The sequence below is a fragment of the Notamacropus eugenii genome, chromosome 1 (genome assembly GCF_028372415.1).
Source record: "Notamacropus eugenii isolate mMacEug1 chromosome 1, mMacEug1.pri_v2, whole genome shotgun sequence".
NCBI lineage: Eukaryota > Metazoa > Chordata > Mammalia > Diprotodontia > Macropodidae > Notamacropus > Notamacropus eugenii.
Window position 1 is genome coordinate 441,121,551 of NC_092872.1, and position 22,307 is coordinate 441,143,857.

Below are 22,307 nucleotides of genomic sequence, written 5' to 3' on the forward strand. Positions count from 1 at the left end.
AGGATTGGAGGGCTTGAAATATGATATTCTAGAGATCAAAGGAGCTAGGACTAAAACCAAGAATCACCCATCCAGCAAAATTGAGTATAATTCTTTGAGGGAGTGGAGGCGGGGAATGGTCATTCAATGAAATAGAGAATTTTCAAGCATTCTTGTTGAAAAATCTTTCTATTCAGAGCTGAAAAGAAAATGTGACTTTCAAATACAAGAATCAAAAGAAGCATGAAAAGGCAAATAGGAAAGAAAAATCATCAGGGACTTACTAAAGTTGAACTGTTTCCATTCCTACATGTAAAGATAATATTTGTAACTCTTGACACTTTTCTCAGTATTAGGGTAATTGGAGGGATTATATATATACATATAGACAGAGGGCACAGGATGAGTTGATTATGAAGGGATGATATCTAAAAAAATAAAATTAAGGAGGGAAAGAGGAATATGTTGGGAGGAGAAAGGGAGAAATAGAATGGGAGAAATTATCTCTCACATAAAAAGAGGCAAGAAAAAGCTTTTTCAATGAAAGGGAAAGGTGTGAGGTGAAAGGAAAAGGATGAACCTTATTCTCATTGGATCTGGCTTAAGGAGGGAATAACATGCACACTCAATTTGGTATAAAAACCTACCTTACAGTACAGGAAAGTATGGGGGAAAGGGATAAGGCAGGAGGATGATAGAAGGGAGGGCCAATCGGAGGAGGGGGTAATTAGAAGCAAATACTTTTGAGCAAGGACAGTCAAAAGAAAGAACAGAACAAATGGGGGGCAAGATATTGCTTGCCTTCTCAATGAGAGTGGGTGGGAAGGGAAGAAGGGAGAGAATTTGGAACTCAAAGTTTTAAAAATAAACATTAAAAAATTGTTTTTACATGCAACTGGTAAATAAGATATACAGGCAACGGGGTATAGAAATGTATCTTGTCCTTCAAGAAAGCAAAGGGGAAAGGGATAAGGGAAGGGGGGGGTGTAATAAAAGGGAGGGCAGACTGGAGGAAGGGATAGTCAGAATGCATGCCTCTTGGGGTGGGCAGAGGGGAGAGATGAGGAGAAAATTTGGAACTCAATCTTGTAGAAGTGAATGGTGAAAACTAAAAGTTAATTAATTAATTTTTTTAAAGGCAAGAAAAAGGTTTTACAGTGGAGGGGAAGAGGGGAAGGTGAGAAGGAATGAGTGAATCTTACTCTTGTTGGATTTGGCTTAAGAAGGGAAAAATATACACATTCAACTGGGTATCTTCACCTGCAGGAAAGCAGGGGGGAAGGGGATAAGAGGGGGAGATGACAGAAAGGAAGGTATACTGGGGGAAGGGGTAGTCAGAAGCAAACACTTCTGGGGTGAGGGAAGGGAAAAGATGGGGAGAAAATTTGGAACTCAAAATCTTCTGGAAATGAATGTGGAAAACTAAAAAGAAATAAATTTAAATCTTAAAAAAAAATAGGTAAACTCATCACTAAAACATGTTACACAATGGGGAAACAAGAATAGAAGAAACTACAGTGATTTCAGCACCAAAATTTAAATGGTAAATTAGCCCTCAGCCTTTCATATTTTCCTCCTATAATTTTATATGAACCAAAATATAATCCCTGCAGTAAGTTTTTTTGTTTTGTTTGTTTTGTTATTTTGCAGCTGTAGCTTAATCTCAGGTTTCTTATGTGACATTGTCAGTTTGAATGTTGAACTTTCAAGTTACTTATTTTAAAAAAAAAAAAATCAGAGACTCCATGGTTTTACTATTTCCTATAGGTTTAGTGATAATACCCACTCAATTACTCATTCAACAGTTAAAGTACCTACTTCATACTGTTGAAGAGGACAGTGTATTTATGTTGGAGGCAAATCTATGACAGACTGGAGAGGGAAGGGAGGGGAAGCAACTCATCTTCCAACCCTCAACAATTCCTTATACTCAGGTCAATCCCTTTGGGGTCATTTCACAGCAGAGCATTGTAGGAGGTTGAGAGAGGAAAGTTACAGATAGTTAAGACAGACTGTCCATATGAAGTTTATAGTTTAGCTGGATGGCCATGATATACCCACAAGTATATAGTAACCATACAATATAAAACAGAATAGAATATAAGTAATTAAGACAGGTACAAAACACTACATGAAGCAAAAAAGATCATTTTCTTTTTGTCTTTTTAGTTTAGTTTTACTGTTATCACTTCCAAATATAAACTTGCCCCCTCCATTGCCCAAAGTTCTCCTTTTAACATGAAATTTAAAAAAAGAGAAAATAAGCAATTCAGCAAAGCCAATTATCTAACGACATGTATAATCTTCTATACCCATACTCCCCCATGAAGGCAAAGTGGGGAAAGAGATATATTATCTCAACTCTTCTCAAGGGCCAACGTTTGTGTCATAATTACACAGTGTTCAGTTTTGGATTTTGGTCTAGGAAAGACCGTTGGTGACTTAGCTAGGTTTTAAAGAATGTGTGTAAGTCTATCTTTTGACCAAGAAGGGCTGAAGTCAGGAGATCCATGGATTTGAATCGCAGCTCCAACATTTACTAAGCAACTATGGACAAGTCTTTTCTTCATCTGTAAACAGGCATAAAAAATGTTAACTACCTCACTGGGTTGTCCTGATGAATAAATGAGATAATACATGGAAGCTATATAAATGTCAACTATTATTATTACCAGCTCATACAGTTAATTAACTCTTCTGCCTTATATCTTCAAGTTTGGCAGGTAGCATTTACTATACTTAATTAGCTCAAGTTAACTCCTGAACCTCCTATTCACTGTTGCTGGCCTGTCCCCTCCCCACCACCCTCTGCAGAGAAGCCATATGAAACAGCCTCATTTAACCTCAGCCTCTGGGCAGCTCCTACTTGGGTTGAATTTCATCAGCTTGAAAGGTTATTCAAAGTAGTAACAATTCAGAGCAGGTATTGAGGAAAAGCTGACTTTGGGGACAAGGGAAGGATACAATGGAGAAACTGGCTATCTTCCCAACTTTATCATTTCTCAGCATTTAAAACTGGGTCCCTTCATGTGAATTGTGTTTGAATTAAACACAATTAAAAGGCAGTGTAGTGCTATGGAGTGGTCTCAAGACTTGGTTTTTTTTAACCCTATGCCCCGGAAGTAAAAAAAAAAAAAATTTTACACACAGACTCCCAAAATACAATGTTTTTATTTTTTTATTTATAAATTTTACATTATGAACCATGGCAATAATAATTTTGTAATTAAAAAATTTACACAAAACAGAAATTTTTTAAATGAGATGAAGCTAAAATAATATTTGAGCTTAAAGCTAATAAGGATCTACTAAAGTTTACTGGGTAGAGCAGTGACCTGGTCAAAGCCAAGCTTTTACAACAACCACTTTGGCAGCTGTATCGAAAATGAATTTGACAGAGCAGATTAGAGGCAGAAAACTTAATTAGGAGGCTACTGTAAAAGTCCAAGTAAGGCTCTTATCTAAGGTAGTACACAGAGAGAAGGGAATATACTGAAGAGATACTATGGAGGTAGAAATGACAAGGCTAAATACGTGGGATGAGGGTAAATGGGGAGTTAGGGATAACACCAAGGCTGAGATACCCCAAGGCACTACAAGGAAATTGGTACACTAAGCAGAAATAGGCCAAGTTCAAAAGAGAGATAAGTCTGGTGCAAGAGATGAGTTCTGCTTCGGACATGAGGAGTTTGAGACTCTTATGGGACACCTAGGTCTAAATGCTCAATAGACAGTTGGTGATGTGGATTGGAGTTGAGGACAGAGATTATATCTGAGAGTCACCAGCATTAGAAATTACAATTAAGCCATAGGAACTGATAAAGTCACCAATGAGACAGTATACAAAGAGAAAAGGACCGGACCAGAGCTCTGAAATACAGCCACAGTGGGAGTGGGGGAATTCTGAAGGGGACGGTGTGGTTATACTGGAGGTAAGACTGTAATTGGCTGGTTATCTGGGGGTGAGGGGGAGAAAGGAGAAGCAGATAGCAGAGTGAAATGCAACCCATCTTCCAACCTTTTGAATGGCTGATCAAAGATTCCTTAGGGTCAAGACATGTAACCCTTGGGGTAATGGTCATTCCAGAGACCCTACTTTCAAGGTCACTGATGTAGTAAGTAAGCAACACTGCTCTTAAGAGGCAGGTCACACTGTCAATAAACATGTATCAAGTGCTTACTATGTGCCATGCTTATGTGAAATGCTGGGGTTCTTTCTAAGCTCTACCACTATTGAGTGACCTTGGACAAGTGAGTTCCTTTTCCTGGGCCTCTGTCTCCTCATGTATAAAATGAAGCTGTTGGACTCAATCTCTCCAATAGAGAAGAAATAACTCTGGACTTAAGATATGTTTCCCTTGAACAAAGAAATCTTATGCTCACCATTTATGCCTGTCACCATCTCCGCATCTCCTCTCCTCTGCCACTAAAACCCTGACAAAGATGTAGTCTGTCCTTCCCTCCTCCTATCCTCTCAAATGGGTAGTGCTCTTACAGACTGCCAGGGAGACAAAAGTTACCAATTTTCACTCAAAACTGCTTGAGGAGCTCAGTCACCAGTCCCCCGCTTCATCCCCCAACTAAAGGTGTCACTGAAGCCGCTACCATGGGTGCCAGAGGCTTCCTTCATGTGTTAGAATATAATCATGATCTTCCTTACCAAGTATGGAAGACAGGAGGTGGCAGGTCACTTAGGAAAAGTCAAGGTGAGAGGAAACAAGAAGCCAAATCACTCAGAAGGCCAAAGCTCTCAAAATTTCAGAAACCTATTAATGAAAATCCAAGTTCAAACCAGGTAAGATAATTTCTGGGCTGTTCCTTTGGGGCACTGGTAGCTTCAATTTCAATTAACAAGTATGAGAAGCTGAAACTTAGTTGTCTTTCACAGTATGAGTCCCTAGGTCAGTTTTGGGCTCCATCAAAGCCAGACTGTCTTTTGAAAGCAATTTTCTGACAAACCAGTGGATGGGGGAGACAGTATGGTACCATGGGAAAAAAACAATGGGTTTAGAATCAGATGTCCTAGACTTAAATCTTGTCTCTGGTGCTCACGATTTCTATGACCTTCAGCAAAGTCACTTGAATTCCCTGGGCCTTAGTTTCCTCATCTATAAAATAGGGACACTGGACTAGCTAATCCCTTAGCTCTCTTCCAGCTCTAGAACTAAGATTCTAGGATCCTTCCAAGATAAGAGGTCTAAAAAGAGTATAGTATCTCTGAAGCCAAGGAGGAAAGTATATTCAACAGTAGATGGCTAACAGTGTCAAATGCTGCAGAGGTCAAGAAAGATGAAGAGTGATAAAAGGTCAATATGTTTGGCACAAAGGTTACTGGGGACTCTGGAGAGCCTTTTTGATAAAGTGATAGATACAGAAACTAAATTGACACATACTTAAGAGAGTGGGTCCTAAGGAAATTGACTGTAAATAATTACAGAAGTTTAACTATAAAAGGGAGGAAATAGATGGGACAGAAATTTTAAGGGAAATGTTTACTAGGACTTGGAAGGCAGAGTGTATATTTGTTAACATTCAGAAAGGAACCAGATAACAGAAAGAACTGAAAATGTTAAAAACTGTTGGAACAAGGTCCTGAAGAAAGCAGTAAGAAATGGGACCAAGAGGATAGGTAGAGAGGGACTAGTCTTAGCGAAGAATAAAAATACCTCTTCTGTGACCAGAACAGAAGATAAATTGGGCAATGACAAACAAAAGTTTTAAGAAACAGAAGGGGGAATCTCATGTTATATGACAGCCATCTTTTCAGTGAATTAGGACACTGTCAGCAGATAAAAGTGGAGTGTCTTGACAGAAAAAAGGTTCAGAACAGTGACTGTGGGGAACAAGTCCAACCATTCTGGAGAACAATCTCAAACTATGCCCACAGGGCTATAAAACTGCAATAACACTACTAGACCTGTACCCCAAGAAAAAGGAAAAAAGAACACTACGTACAAAAATATTTACAGCAGCTCTTTTTGTGGTGGCAAAGAATTAGAAATAGAGGGGATGCTCATCAATTGAGGAATAGATGAACAAGTTGTGGTTTATGATTGTGATGGCATACTATAAGAAATGGGGGGGGGGGGTTTCAGAAAAACATGGCAAGACCTAGATGAACTGAAGCAAAATGAAGAGAGAAGAACTGGGAGATCCTGTATATAGTAACTGCAGTGTTATAATGATGATATAACACTGTGAAAGACACTGTGATCCAAGATAATTTCAAAGCACTCAAGTTGAAAAAATGCTAGCCACCTCCAGAGAGAGAAGTGATGAATTCTGAGTGCAAACTGGAATAAAATTTTCTTGTTTTAATTTTTTTGGCATTTTTTTATGATATGGCTAATAGGGAAATATGTTTTGTATAATTTCACATATATAATTGATATCATATTGTTTGCCTTCATAGTGTGTGGGGGAGGGATGAGAGGGAGAGAGAAAATCTGAAACTAAAAATTTAAAAAGAAAATAAACTAATTAAATAATACATTTTTTCAAATTTCTGGAAAAAATTAGTGAAGGCCCTAAAGCACAGATAATGAAACATACCTGCTTCAGTATGGCAGGAGTTGGCAGTCACTAAGACAGAATATTGGATATATATACATATTCAAACTCAGTCACTGTTATCAGATTTTTCTGCTTGATTTTTTTTTTTGTCACAGCCAACCTCACTTTCCCCTCCCCACATATAGGTGGCCTCACTCTTTGTCAAGAGCAGCCCCCTACGTGCTTCCTAGATCTCATCCCATCTTTGTCTCCTCCAGCTCAGTGAACCTTTAGTCAATTCCCTTCTTAGCCTTTCTCTATTAGTTTCTTCTCTACTGCCTACAAACATGTCCAATTCTCCCCTATACTTAAAAAAAACCTTTTATTAGATCCTACCAATCTCCCCTCAAGCTACTGTCCTTTTTCTCCTCCACTTCTCAGCCAAATTCTTCTCCTCTTACACTTCAGCCTTTGTATTCTGGCTTCTAACCTCATCACTCAACTGAAACTGTCCCCTCCAAAGTTTGTGGTCATTTTTCATTCAAGTCTAACTTCTCCAAACCCTATTTTGGTTTTCTTGGCAAAGATACAAGAGTGGTTTGCCAATCCCTTCTCCAGCTCATTTTACAGATGAGTAAACTGAGGTAAACAGGGTTAAGTGACTTGGCCAGGGTCACACAGTTAGTGTGTCTTGAGCTCAAGAAGATGACTCTTCCTAATTTCAGGCAGAACACTCTATCCAGTGCACCACCAAGCTGCCCTAAATTACCAATGATCTTTCAACTGCCAAATCTGATGGTCTTTTCAGTCTTTCTATGTCTTTCTCCTGGTTCTTCTATTTGTCTGACCACTCCTCAGTCTCCTTTAGTGAATTATCATCTATCTTAGGCTTCCCCCCAATTGTAGGTATTCCCTAAGGCAGAATCACTTTTCTCCCTTTACAATTTATCTCCCACAATTTAACTATCATCCCTCTCTAAATTACTCCCAGATCTATATAACAAGCCCCAGTCTCCCTGGCATCAGTCCCACATCAGCTATTAGATACCTCAAACAACATGTCCAAAACGGAATGCATCATCTTTCCTCCCCAATCCCCTCTTTTTCCAAATTTCCCTATTTCAGTCAGACACTATCATCCTTCTAATCTCCCAGATTTGTAACCCCTGTGTTATCCTCACTCAACCCCTCATTCCCCCTCACCTGACATCCATTCAGTTGCCAAATTATGGCATTCTACAATCACAAACAACTCTCACATTCTCAGACCCCTATCTCCACTCACTATCACTTCAGTTCTGGTACTCACCACCTCTCACCTTGATTATCAATAACAATGAACCCAAAACTATTTCCTGCAACCTAAATCACATCAACTCCTATATCTTGCCTTCCAGTGTACCTTAAACTACTTCCAGTACCCCTATCTACATCCCACTATTACACCTATCTGAATCTCTCAACATACCTTCACATAAACTACTCTCCATTCAAATCATCCCTACACATGAAGTGACTTCACCAAAGTATACTGCATACACAAACTATTCTATAATTCCAAGTCACTTTGTCCCACTGCACCCCCACATACTAAAATGATTCTTCCATACCCTCAAATTCCCTCCACCCTAAACTCTAACCCTGCAACCCCCAATCACTCAAGTCTTTGACCTCAACTCCCCATATCCCCAAACTACATCCCTACCACCTCATGCCTGGGCTATTGCAATAGCCTGCCCTTGGTCTCCATGCCTCAAGTCTCTCCCCCACACAAATACACCACTCATCTGTCCAAGTGACTTTCCTAAATTGCCTATTGTCCCCTCCCCAATAATCTCCAGTCTTCCTATTGCCTCCAGAATCAAATATAAAATCCTGTTTGGCTCTTCAAAGGCCCCCATAACCTGGCCTCTTCCGAGCTGTCCAGTCTTCTTACATCTTACACCCACCACTTGCAAGCCAGAGACCCTGGCCTCCTTGTGTCTTTTCTCAGATGACTCCGAGAATCTTCAAGGAACTCTTTAACTCTTTGTCTCCAAACCCCTAACTAGCCCTCCCTATGAAGCACACTGCCCCTCAAAATCATCCCCTCACCCCAGAATTACACGCACAAATCATTTCTTGTCTTGAAGTACCCCCATACTCAAATCACTCCCACCTGAAAGTCACACACACACACACACACACACACACCCCTAAACTACCCGAAACCTGATTCATCACTCCACCATAAATTCCCCTAATTAGCTCCTCACCCCAAACTACCTCTATGTCCCCCTGAACTGTTTACACCCCTAAATCATCTTTTTCGCCCTACACTACTGCTACACCCCAAGCACCCCTTCGCTCTATATCACCCCTACACTTCCACTTCATTCCTTTACCCTAAACTACCCCATCCCCAAATCACCCCTTCACCCAAAGCTACCTCTACACCCCCAAATTATCCCTCTCCTTAAACTACACCTACACACGCAAACATCCCCTTCTCTGAAGTATCTCAGCCCCTCCCAACCTCACCTGGCCCTAAAGCACCCCACAAATTACCCTCACACTGACCTCCATCCCTTTTCATCACCCCCAATTCAAACTATTCAGCACCCCGAATCCTATCTACCATCCCCAGGGACCCCCCAAAAAGCTGGTCCCAAACTACTTCTCACGAACTAAGCCCCACCCCCCTTGGCGCGGACCCCGCGGGGCCGCCGAGCCTGCGCCCCCCGTGCGGCGGCCGCCCTCTACCCGCCCGCCGAGGCCCACCTGCTGCCGTTGAGCCCCACTGGCAGGGTGGCGTCCTCCCCCGGCACCGAGTCCATGGCGACGGCAGCGGCTGGCTGCGGCTCCCCGGGCCAGGCGGGGCCTTCCCCCGCTCCACCCGCGGAGCCGATCGTCCAGACTCCTCTGGCGCCGCTAGAATTCAAACCCCAAGCCACCGCCCCCGCCCCGCCAGCACCGCCATCTTCCTGGGCCTTTTTTCAGTCTTTTTTTTCTTTTGACGGCTTTCTCCGGAAATGAGGCGGGGCTTCCGCGCTTCCCCTGAAGCCAAAGAGGCGGGGCCAGGATGAGGGCTGTCCCGAGGAAATCCCAGAGGGCGCCATATTAACTGAGGGCAAAGGGCCGCGGTCCAGGCAAGGGTAGGGCAGCCGCCATCATAGCTGAGGGCACATTCCGCCGCGGACACTGTGGGGCTGCCATGTCACTTAAGGGCAGTCGGGCTTCTGCGTCGAGCTCGTTTCAAAAGAACTAAAGGAGCCCGCGCTCTGACCAACTTAGATTTCTGGGCGCAAAATTTGTCCTGAGCTACACTAGGTTGAAAAGTCTTAGCTTCTGGAAATGAGTGTAACTTATTCCAAATGACCTCATATGCAAAAAATCTGGCACTGACCTTAAGTTAGATCGGGGGACAGCCTCGCTTTAAGAAAACTTGATGTACGGAATCCAGACAATAAAACAAATGAAGGTGGACAAGGAGCCAAGACTACTTATTTTACAAAAAAAAATCATTTCCTTGAAATACTCAAACTTGCTTAGATAATGAGTAAATATGATAATCATTGATTGTATGGGAGTAGTTTTTATTATTTAGACTGGAGAAGAAAAAACTTAGAAATGGTCTGGTCTAAAATTTTCCTTTTTTACATACAAGGGTGCCTAGGCTCCCCTGAAGGGAAGTCATGCATTTAATAAATAACAAAACCTGAACTTGAACACAAGTTCTCCTGACTCCAAATTCTATCTTCTTTCCATTGCTGCACAATCTTTCCTTTCCATGGTCAGGAAAATAACTGACTAGAGATTAGGAACGCAGAAGGTAAAGGAAAAAGGGGAATGTATGCCCAGCTGAAGACAGAATTCCAGAGAATAGTAAGGAGAGATAAGATTTTCTTAAATGAGAATGTGAAGAAATCAACAGAATGAGAAAAACAAATGATCTCCAAGAAAATTAGAGCTTTTGAGGGAACGTGCCGTGCAAAAACGGGCATGGTAAAAGATAAAAACGATAAGGATTTAACAGAAACAGAAAAGATGAAGAAAAGGTGACAAGAATACATAAAAGAACTATGCAAGAAAGATCTTACCATCACCAATAGCCACAGTGGTATGATTACAGATCTAAAGCCAGACATCCTAGAGAATGAAGTCAAGTGGGCCTTAGGAAGTATTTTTAACAATAAGGCCGAGATGATAGAAATCTAGCTAAGCTAGATCAATTTATTTCCCAATCCTAAAGAAGGGCAATGCCAAGGAATTTTCAGATAACCAAACAATTACACTCGTTTCACATACCAGCAAGGTTATGCTTAAGATTCAGCAAGCTAAGCTTCAACAATATGTGAACTGAGAATTACCAGAAGAGCAAACTTGTTTTCAAAGAGACAGAGGAACTAGAAACTAAATTGCCAAAATTGGTTGGATTATGGAGAAAAGCAAGGGAGTTCCAGAAAAACATCTCCTTCTGCTTCATTGACTATATCAAAAACCTTGACTGAGTAGATCACAACACAAGTTGAGGCAAGACCTCAAAGAGATTACCAGATCATCTGTTTTGTCTCTTGAGGAACCTCTAAGGGAGCTAAGAAGCAACAGTTAGAATTAAACATGGAACAACTGCTTGGTTTAAGACAGGGAGTCAGATAAATCAGAAACTGGAATTAAAGATACTGGAAGAAATATCAACAATCTCAGATATGCAGATGCAACCACTCTGATGGCAAAAAGTGAAGAGGAATTAAGATGCCTCTTGATGAAGGTGAAAGAGGAGAGTAGAAAAGCTGGCTTGAAACTCAATATTAAAAAAAAATTAAGATCTTGGCAATTGGTCTCATCAGTTCCTGGCAAATATAGAGGGAGAAGAAATGGAAGTGGTGTCACATTTCACATATTCTTAAGCTCAACGATCTCTGCAGACAGAAACTGCATCTATGAAATTAAAAGACACTTGCTCTTTGGAAGCAAAGCTATGGCGAATCTGGACAGCATACTAAAAAGCAGAGATATTACATTACCAACAAAGGTCTGTATAGTCAAAGCTCTAGTTTTTCCAATAGCAATGTGTGGCTATGAAGTGAACTATATGTAAGGAAAGCTGAGTGCTGCAGATAGATGCTTTCCACTTGTGGTACTGGAGAACACTTTTGAGAGTCACTTGGATAGCAAGGAGGTCAAATCAGTTAATAGTCAAAGAAATTAATTCAGGCTGTTCACTCGAAGGTCAAATACTGAAGCTGAAACTTAATTACTTTGGCCATACAATGAGAAGATGGGAGTCACTGGAAAAGACCCTGATGTTGGGAAAGATTGAAGGCAAAAGGAAAAGGAAACAGCAAAGGATGTAATGGATAGATGGTATCTTGGAAACAATGAATTAACGTGGACAGACTTCAAGAGAAAGTGAAGGATATGGTGCATGAGATCTCAAAGAGTCAAATGCACCTGAACAAGAGAGATTTGAAGCCAGGCGTCACCTGTTTCTAGATTCATTGCTGTGTTCACTACTTCATGCTACCGCTCAGTATATAGTTCTATCCTTACTGCATTTGAAATGGGATATTCTACTTACAGAAATTCAACTTACACAACTTTTTAGGAAGACAGATGTTGTATAATACAAGGTCCACTCCTACAATACTCCAGTAGAATATGCCTTTCAGCACACTAAGTAAAAATAGCTTGTCTACATATAGTTTTCCAAAACATTTTCTGACAACAGACTCATCAGGTAAGTAATTGTTATCCTGGTTTTAGAGTTGAAGAGATTGAGATACAGAGAGGAGAAGTGTCTTGCCTAAAGTCATTCTTCATTAATTTGATTAACACATTTTTTCTTTGTGAATGGTGAAAAGGTAATATCTGGGGTCATATAATATGAATGAATGGAATCCAAAATTAATGAACTTTATATAACATTATTATTTTCTCTTCAATAAATAAACATTTCATTGAATGGCTATGTGCTTGAGAATATCACAGAAATAACCAGGTTGTAATTTAAGACTTATCTACCTCAACAAAAGATGAGATGCCTACTTCCCAGGTATGCTGTAAAAAACAATAAAAAAAAAAAAAACATCAAACCTATGGTATTTGTTGAGGGCCTCTGGTGATACAGAGGATCATTAGATCATAGGTGTAGGGCTGGAAGGGACCTTAGAGGTCATTGAATTCAACCGTCTCATTTTCAGATGAGGAAACTGAGTCCCAGGAAAGCTAAGTGACTTGCCCTGGGTTACACAGCTAGTATATTTCTGAGCAGAATTTGAACCCAGGCCTTCCTGACTCCGAGTCTAGTACTCTATGAATTGTATCTTGCAGATTGTTGTAAGGATCAGATAAAGTATTAAAGGTTGAAAATCTTAAAAGACCATATCTATATCTATATAGATGTATATGTTAGCTATTATGCTATATAATTGGTAGCTATTAAATAAATACTACACTGCTGCAAAAAGTTATGTAGTAGTAAGACTTCTACTAGAAACCCTACTAACCCCAAGTTCTTTAGAGAAAGCCTGGTATAGATGACCCTCTAATGCTTGGGTTAGATTTTTTTGGTTGGTGTTTCAAGATGGATGTGGTGGTTAAATGCTATCACTATAACTACTTCCTCTTCATTCCCCCACTGAAAATCTGAGATGGTTCTGTAAGGCTGATGATGGGATGCCTTAATCCTGATAAGTTAAATTCATTTGTGTGAGGGAAAGTTAAAGAGTCTGACCTATTCCTCCAAGGCTGATCTGATGAAACCCAATACCTTCCCTCCAAAGAGAGAAAAGGATGAGACAACAGGTGAAGGAAGATGGATGGGAGAAGCTAGCCCTAGGAGAGCATATTGTTCATTGATCGTCAAGGGGGTTGATCTAGGGCCTCATTGAGAGGCTGAGGAGAGAAGAATTATAGCTCTGCTTGGTGTTTTTTTTCTAAAATGGATAATACTCCATGTAAAATATTCCACAGAAATCACAGAATTCCTGAGTTCAAAGGATTTTCAAAGGTTATCTAGCCAAACCCTTAACTGAACAGAAAGCTAGTCTTTCCACAGTATAGATTAAGACTTAGAAAGAAATGTTAGTCACAAAAGAATAAACAGCTGGCACTTTAAGTTCTGCTTAAGCAAAGCCGTACATCCTAATTCATCCTTATTCAATTATGTGAAACTTTAATAGTTCAGAACACAATTAGAGCTAAAATTTATAAATATGAATACTGAAAATACAATTACTTCTGTATATTACTCAGTAGTCACGTTGACTAAAACCCACACATGCTTAAGCACAGAACTTTCTTAGACTTACATGAGTATTCAGTTTCAGAGTCAATGCAAACCTTCTGTCTATTCATTTAACTTTCCACACTAAACTTGGCCTGATTAATGATCATGTGTATATCTATCTATTTACACGTTGTATCTCTCCTCTCCCTACCTCTCTAAGCCAAGCAGAATTTCCCACTAGGGCAGTAACCTCAGTGCAAACACTAGCTACTAGCAAACACTAAATAAATGTTTCTTGGATTGGATAGGAATGGATGAACTTCATCAGTTCTTCTCAAGGGGAAATCACTATCATCACAGATCACATTGATGCAGTGCTTCAGTGCAAGTATTGACATCTCTTTGGGGGCTCAAATACACTGAATGACTTGTCTAGACCACACAGTTGCTAAATGTCAGAGCTGAAATGCAGGCATGGGTATCCTAACCCCCAGTCTTGTGCTTCTCCTAGTATATCCACTAACTCTCAAGGTTATTTCCTCACAACAGCCCTGTAAGGTAGAAAATAACAATAATAACAACTTACATTTCTACAGTGCTTGAAGGCTTACACACACTTACAAGTCCTTTGTAGACTTTCCTCACAATAGCGTTATGACATAAATATAATTACTTCTATTTTATAAATAAAGAAAATAAGGCTCAGACAGGAGCTGTGACTTACTCAAGATTGTATAAGCTATTAAGTGGCAGAACTAGGACTCAGATCTGGCTCATGTCAATCCATGGCAGAGAGAAAAATAATCATTTAAAACAAAAGGAAAACTCAAAGATCAGATTAAAATCACCCTGAATGGCTCATATTCCATATGATAAACCATAGACCTCCAGTATTTTATGAACTCTCTAAAAATTTTATCAAAATCTTTATAAAGACTGAGGCAGGGAGGGGATGAAGACTGGGTACTAACAGGAAGGCCCCTGGGGAAAAAGGGATGACAAAAAATGCCCAAGAAGATGGCACAGGTGTGGAACTTAAGAAGTAAAAAGTGATCCTAGAAGTGATCTAGTCCAGTCACCTCATTTTTTTCTAAATGAAGAATCCAAGGTCAGAGATGGAAACTGACTTTTCAAAGGTCATACAGCTAATAGGTAGTGGGACCAGGATTCCAAATCCAGGCCACTTTTTTTTTTTTAAATAGACTATTGCGGTTAAGTACTTACCCAGGGTAAGTGTCTGAGGTCCTCTTGACTCCAGAGCCCATGCTGTCTCCACTGTGCTATGTAGCTGTCCCTCAGGCTTTCTTTTAATGCCAAGTGAAATATTCCTTCTGCTGTACCATGAGATGGGCTGCTGGCAGCTGCCATCCTTTCTGAACTAGGAATCCTGTCAAACCAAAGAGAGAGCCCAGAGCAGTAGAAAACTGGCTTGGAGATCTATCAACTTAGACTTTAAGATCTGTCAATAAATCCTGACCTATTCAGACCAAACATCTTTTAAGCTCTTGTGTTCAACACAGGAGATACCAAAAATGGACAGTTTAATTTTGTGCATATTCCCAGTACCTAGCACAGTGCAGAATTAAGCTTAGTTGGTGCCTAATACATGTTTGTTGGTTGATTGAAGTGACCCAGACACTGCTCTCAAGGAGTTTACAGTCTAATGGAAGAAAACATTTGTCTATAAATGAGATATGGTGAAGTGGAAGGGATATAAAAGATGGGTTTGAATAGTGGCTTTTTGGCCTTCTATGTTGTGGGCCAAGTCACTTAGCCTCTGAGGGACTCATATGCAAAATGAAAGGGCTGAACTTCCAATGTATTTTCCAGCTCTAAATCTATGTTTTTGTTCCTTAAGTGTGGTAGAAAGGAAAGTGAGATAAATTCAAAGGAGAGTTCTAACAAAGTGCTGAGAAAAATTTGAGGAAAGAAAAATCACTTTCAAACTGGGGAGTGTGAAGGGCTCAGTGGAGTGAAAGGGAGTAGAAGGTCAGGAAAGGTTTGATGAAAAAAGTAGGGCTTTGCAGCATTTCTCTAATAATGAACTCGTTTCCAATATATATTAAAAACTAACTCAAATTTATAAGAGCAAGAGTCATTCCCCAATAGATAAATGGTCTAGGATATCAGCATGCAGTTATCAAAAGAAAAAATATAAACTATTAACAAACATGAAAAGATGCTCTAAATTACTAATAGTTAGAAGACAGAAAATTAAAGCAACTCTGACACTCCATCTCACACCTGTCAGATCTGCCAAGATGAACTAAGAAAGAAGAAAATGATAGATATTAAGATGACATTGGAAAACAGGCACATTAACTAACTGTTGTGTATCAGTGAATTGGTCTAGCCACTCTGGAAACCAATTTTGAAATATGCTTGAAAAGTTACTGAAATTTGTATCACTATTGGGCCCATACCCCAAAGAGATTATAGAAAGAGGAAAAGGACTTATTTGTACAAAATGATTTATTGTAGCATTCTTTTTCTTGTGGGAGAGAAGTGGAAGCCAATTAATAGGGGAATTATAAAATAAATTATAATGTATGAATGTAATGAAATATTATTGCACTATAAGAAATATTGAAAGGGACAGCACTGGAGAAACCTGGTGGCACTTATACAAAGTAATGCAGAATGAAGTGAGCAAAACTAGAAAAATAATTTATACAATCACAACTTTGTAAAGAAAAATAACTCAGAAAAACAAGAATGAAATGACCAAGCCCAATTCCAGCCTTTTGATGATGAAACATGCTATCCACCCCCTTACAGAGAGGTGGTGGATTCAATATGCACAATGACCTTTTTTGAATATAGTGAATGTTGAGGTTTAAACTCTGAATTACCAAAAAATGATGAGGTTCATGTAGAGATGTGGTCTCTAAAGAATTTCAAAGACTCAGGTAGGCACCAAGGCAGTTGGAAAGATTTATTATAGTTTGAGGTTTCATGCTCTGGCGAGTGGCTAAGTCGCTTAGAGGAATTCAGCCCCCTCTTGTAAGGCAAAACATACAATTTTATAGAGAATATGATGCTGATTCAAAATTTACATAGAATATAGGAATATGATTAATATTAAAATGGCAGGAGGAGTTTGTTAAGAGATTAGGTAATGGAGGTAGGGTCCCAGCCTCAGTGGAACTGCACATGGAACTGCCTACCCATAATGCACACAGTTGGGAAGGGATATATATATATATATATATATATATAGATAGATAGATAGATAGATAGATAGATAGATAGATAGATAGATAGATAGATATAGTAATGATATTATAATAAACCTCTACATCATAAGTTCATTATAGGTCAGTTCTTTACTATTACTGCTCAGGTGCTATTGTAAGGTGGGCTCCTTCTACGGTTCGGTGGTCAAACATTCTGGTCATGCTACCCTCCAATTGATTAGCTATTGTGGTCCTGTCTGGTCAAGATAGATAGTTAGCTATTGTGGTCCTATCTTGGGCTAGATGGATGATGTGACACCTGTTTCTGTGGCAACTGTGAGGAATGGGTCTGGGGGCAGTGCCTAGGTAGAGGCAATAGCTAGGTTCCCACGCTTGCTGTTTCTGTGAGAACTATGAGTTTCAGCAACATACCTGTTCTTCTAGTCAAGTGTGTTCATCCTTCGTTGCCAAAGAAGACCATGCCATCAGAGAAATGATAATTTGACTTGCACTTGACTTTGTTTTGAGTAAGGGAGGGCTGTGCAGGTCACCAGCTTCACTTCTCCTCCAGAGCCATCTGAATCCAGTGACCAGATATTCATCAGGATGACTGGAGATGACCCAGGATGAGGCAATTGGGGTTAAGTGACTTGCCCAAGGTCACACAGCTAGTGAGTGTCAAGTGTCTGAGGTGAGATTTGAACTCAGGTCCTCCTGACTCCTGTTGTTCTAGTGAGCAATGAGGCATGTACAAAGAAGTTAGGACCTTGATAGGGGAGGGGGCTAGGTAGATACAGTGGGCCTGTGATGAAGTTAGAATATTGGGGCTGGAGGCAGCTCTGTTAAGAATCCATCAGCCAACACAGGATTTTGTTTTGCTTGACTAGATATATTTAAAGGAGCTTTCTTTTCTATTTTTTTAAAGGGGAGGAAGTTGAGGTAAAGGATGGGTAGGAATAAGATAACAAAAAAATGAGAAGGGAATTTAGTGGGATTATGTAAAATTATTTTACATATATTTTAAATATTTATTTACATGTATTTTATATGTAAATATAAATAAATAAATAGATATATTTTTAAAATATATTTTAAAAGAAGAACAAGTTTTACGTAATAAAAAGTCTCAGTTTCACGTACAATCTTTTCTTGGCTAGTTTACTTCTAATTTTAAAGATAGGATCTTAAACCTTAAAAATGGGATATCCAGTTCAACCCCACCATTTTATAAATAATAATACTATCGACTCAAATATTTAAGTGGATTTTTGATCTCATAAATTTTGGTGTCCTCCAATGAAATGTAGCACAATCCATCCATGTCCAACCATCCTTGTCACGCTTGTCCTTGTTCTCCTAAAAGTTTGCCTCAGAGACTCCACCTAATAGGCTAAAGGCCTTTCTCACTTTCTCTGGATATCACCAGGGCACAAGTCCTCTGACACTCCACCTCTCTTGCTGTTCCCATATGACCAGTTGACCTTCTCTTCCCACAATACAATTTCTGGTCTTCAGAATTCCTTTTTGGTCACGTATGGCAGCCTGAAACCCATGCTATGCTTTTCCATGGCCATTTGATTCTTCATGGAAGTATTCCACCTCTCACTGACATCGAGCACCCCCAATAAAATGTATTTTACATATATTTGCTTTTTTGCTTCCATGGGAAATTTGAGGGCAATATACAATTATGTATATAGTGACACTCTCTCCCCTCAAGGCTCTAGGGATCCCTCTGAGGGGACTGTGGAAATGATTATTCTCTAAATCTATTTACTTAAGACGGTATTCTGGTGTGTTTTCTCCAATGTTAACTTCCAGTGATTAGCATACCAGTTTCAATTATCCAATTAACACCAGTGAGCTTTTACAAAAGGAAACTTATTGGGAAGATAAAATGAGACCAAAAGTTTAAAAGCACCCTTTCCTTCCCCTTGCCCCTAATGCGTAGGGGCACACTCCCCCTATGCTATCTTTATCTTTAGGAAGAGGAGGCTCAAATTTAAAGCAGTTTCTATGTAGCATTCACCCCATCCTCTTCCCCCATAAATACATACTATTAGGATGGGTCAAGTAGGGTTCTAGCTATTAGAACACAGACTGGCTTCTTGAAAATTCTGGCTTGGACTCTAGTTTCTGGATTTCTGGTGGTTTACTCTCCTGACTTTCAAAACTCACAATGTCAAGGCCATCTCCATATTCTTTCATCTAAACTTGGGAAAGACTAGACCCAAAAGAGACAAAAGCACCATCAAGACCATGCACCCTTGACTTCATACTGAGTCTGGACAAGAGAGCAACTCTGAGGTTTGCTCTATCCAGAAGCTTTCTCTTTCTTGAACTTTAGCTAGGCAGGAAAGAGCCAGACTAAGATATTTGCTTTGGCTGGCTCACACCTTTTGAATGCACCCCAATTCTAGCTCAGTTGTCAATCAATACCCTGGTTCTTCATTACATGGTTAGTAGACTGGTACTAGTTAAAGAATGTCTGTGTTTCTTCTATATGAGGCTTTCATCAACCAAATCCATTACATAAATATTAACTTAATAAAATAAGAGCTTTTATATAGTACTCTAAGTTTTATAAACTGCTTTCCTCACTCCAACGCTTTGTTTTTTGTCAGGATTTGAACACAGGTCTCCTCCCTTCAAGTTCACTGTTTTTTATACCACACAGATAAGAAATAGTGGTCAAGAACCTGTCCAAGATCACATAGCAAGTCAGTGGTAAAGGTGGAACTAGAGACCAGGTCTCATGATTGACTTGGCCTGAATACAGGAACCAACCACCTCTTCTGCCATAGGAACCAGAGACATTCTCTTCTCTCACCCTAGCCCTGTAGCATCCAAATTTGTCTGGAGACAGACCAGCACCGCCAGCTGCCACTGAGGGGAGCCTCACACATTTCCTCCCCCAACCAACCCTCTCATTTTCCCATTGCCCATGTGCACCAGGCACAGGATGCTCACTGTCAACAGGACATTGACTTCCCCACATGCCCACTTCTGCTTGGGCTATCCCAGGGTCCACTGTAACCTTTGTAGGAGATCATCAGCTCCTATCAGCACTCTTTAAGGTTCCTAGGGGGCCTTCTTATTTCACCTCTTACTTTCCCTGCATAAGGGCTTTCTGTCCTAAAATAAACATAAGCTGTTTGTGCAGTCTCTCACCATAAAAATGTGAGCTCCTTGAGAGCAGGGACTGTTCTAATTTCCTATCAGCTTCCCTAATGATTCATACAAACTGCTTTTTAATTCCATTCTAGAATATTCTAGAACATCTGTAGAATGGAACACTGACTTCTCTTTGGCACCTTAATTCCAGTTTTCTGCTCCTGTGATCATACCAAACTTGTAATAGTATAAACTGTGAGGAGAGGCTATTAAAAAAAAAAAAAAGACGTAGACACAGTCTTCCCAATTCAGTTATTTGGTGCAGAAAATAGCCAAAGGGCAAGAGGACCTGGTGTTTTGCCAGAATAATTTGCTTAATTGTCTGTTGCTTTGTTGGCTTGTCTTCTGCAACCAGAGGGGAAGATGTTTGTTCCTCAAATCACGTGTGTAACTCACATCATCCCTGATGGCACACTGTGTCTGTTTTATTCTAGGATAATTGATCACTGATGTCATGGAGTGTGCATTGCAAGGATTCCACTGCCCTCTCCTGGAATCAGAGAAATATTGTCTGATCCCTGCACATACAAAACATACAGGCCTTACTGCCCAATCAAAGAACTTTAGAGCTGGAAAGGACCCTTACAAAAGAAGCCCTACAACAGATGTCCAGAGAGGGGAGGTGATTTTCCCTAGATTAACACAATTCTTCACTGGGTGAGACAGGATTTGAACTCCCATCTAATTTTCTTCCGACTAAACCATACTGCTGCTTGAGACAAATTTTTGCTGGCTAGTTTCTTTCCAACTGTCCCCATCCTGCCTCTAGTTGCAGAATTATTTCTGGTCTAAACAGAGCCCCAGGTAGAGTTGGATCCTTGGTCCTTACTGTTCAATATATTAAAAAAAAATCAATGACCTGGATGAAAGCATCAATGATGTAGTTATCAAATGTGTACATGATACTAATCTGGAAAAAGAGAGCTAGTAAGAGTGAGCCTTAGAAAAGTTTGGACAAGCTAGAACAATGGGTAGAATCTAAGAACATGAAACTTTAATGTACTACACTCGAGTTTAGGAGATTAAATTGTTCCAGGAGGGAAAGAGGGATTCAAAGCCAGGCAACAGTTCAACTTAAGAGGATCTGAGAACCTGATGGATTTCAAGTTCAGTAAGTATCCTCAGACCTGGTTGCAGTTTGGGCTGCATTAATAGAAGTAGGTTATCCAGATGAAGGAAGGTGATAGCTTCTCTGTCCTTTGCCCCGGGAAGATCAAGTCTTGAGTATGGTATTCAGTCCTGGGCACTATATTTTAGGAATGACATTGACAAACTGGAACAGAGGAGAGTGACCATAATGATGAAGAAGCCAGAAGTCATGCCATTTTTCCTTCTTCAGATAAGTTAAAGGAAGTGGAAACATTTAGCTTGGAGAAGAGAAAATTTAAGGAGGATATGATTACTATCTTCAAGAATTTGAAAGGTTGTCGAATAGAAGAGAGATTTTGGAATAAGAGGTTGATGTTCTTGGGAGGCAAATTTCAGCTTAACATAAAGGATCCAACTCAGTAATCATTTATTAAAAAACAAAAGCAAACCCTGTTCTCAAAGAGTGTATAATCTAATAGGGGAGACAATATATAAATAACTATGTACAAACAAAGACATATGGGACCAATTGAAGTTAATCTCAGAGGAAGACCGTCTGCATTAGGGGTCCTAGAAATACTTCTCATAGAAAGTAAGATGTTAGCTGAGACTTAAAGGAAGCCAGGGAATCCAGGAGGCAAAAACAAGGAGGGAGAGAATTCCAGGCATGGTAGACAAACAGTGAAAATTTGCCTTTGAAAGAAGCAATTAGATCTTTAGAAGATGGCGGAGTAGAAAGACACACATACACATAGCTCCGAACCCACAGCCCATAGAACATCTGTATAAAGTAACTCACGGCGAATTCTGGAGCAGTGAGGCCACAGAACAGTGGAGCGAAGGAGATTTCTGTTCCAGAGGGACCTGCAAACCTCTCGCAAAAGGTCCATTGCGCTGCGGCCGTGGAGCCCAGCCCAGCCCTGCCCCTGCTGAAGCCCCGAGGCTGGGGAGCAGCATTTGAATCTCAGACCCCAAGCACTGGTTGGGAGGATCAGGAGGCGAGGTGGGTGTGAGGAGAATATTCAGAGGTCAAGTCACTGGCTGGGAAAATGCCCAGAAAAGGGAAAAGAAATAAGACTATAGAAGGTTACTTTCTTGGTGAACAGGCATTTCCTCCCTTCCTTTCTGATGACAAGGAACAATGCTTACCATCAGGCAAAGACACAGAAGTCAAGGCTTCTGTGTCC

At 40.1% G+C, this 22,307-nt stretch overlaps 1 protein-coding gene across 7 annotated transcripts in view; it reads right to left on the minus strand.

Annotated features, from left to right (window-relative positions):
• The window catches only part of CDK5RAP2 (CDK5 regulatory subunit associated protein 2), a 157,366-nt gene extending 147,904 nt beyond the window's left edge, over positions 1-9,462 (minus strand). For 6 of the 7 annotated variants that reach the window (XM_072631764.1, XM_072631762.1, XM_072631760.1 and 3 more), the window contains exon 1: positions 9,232-9,462. In XM_072631764.1, coding sequence (XP_072487865.1) covers positions 9,232-9,287 — 56 coding nt within the window. In that variant the 5' untranslated portion in view covers positions 9,288-9,462. The remainder of the gene's footprint in view (positions 1-9,231) is intronic. The other variant, XM_072631763.1, reaches the window with a different exon arrangement.
• Positions 9,463-22,307: the final 12,845 nt, after the last annotated feature.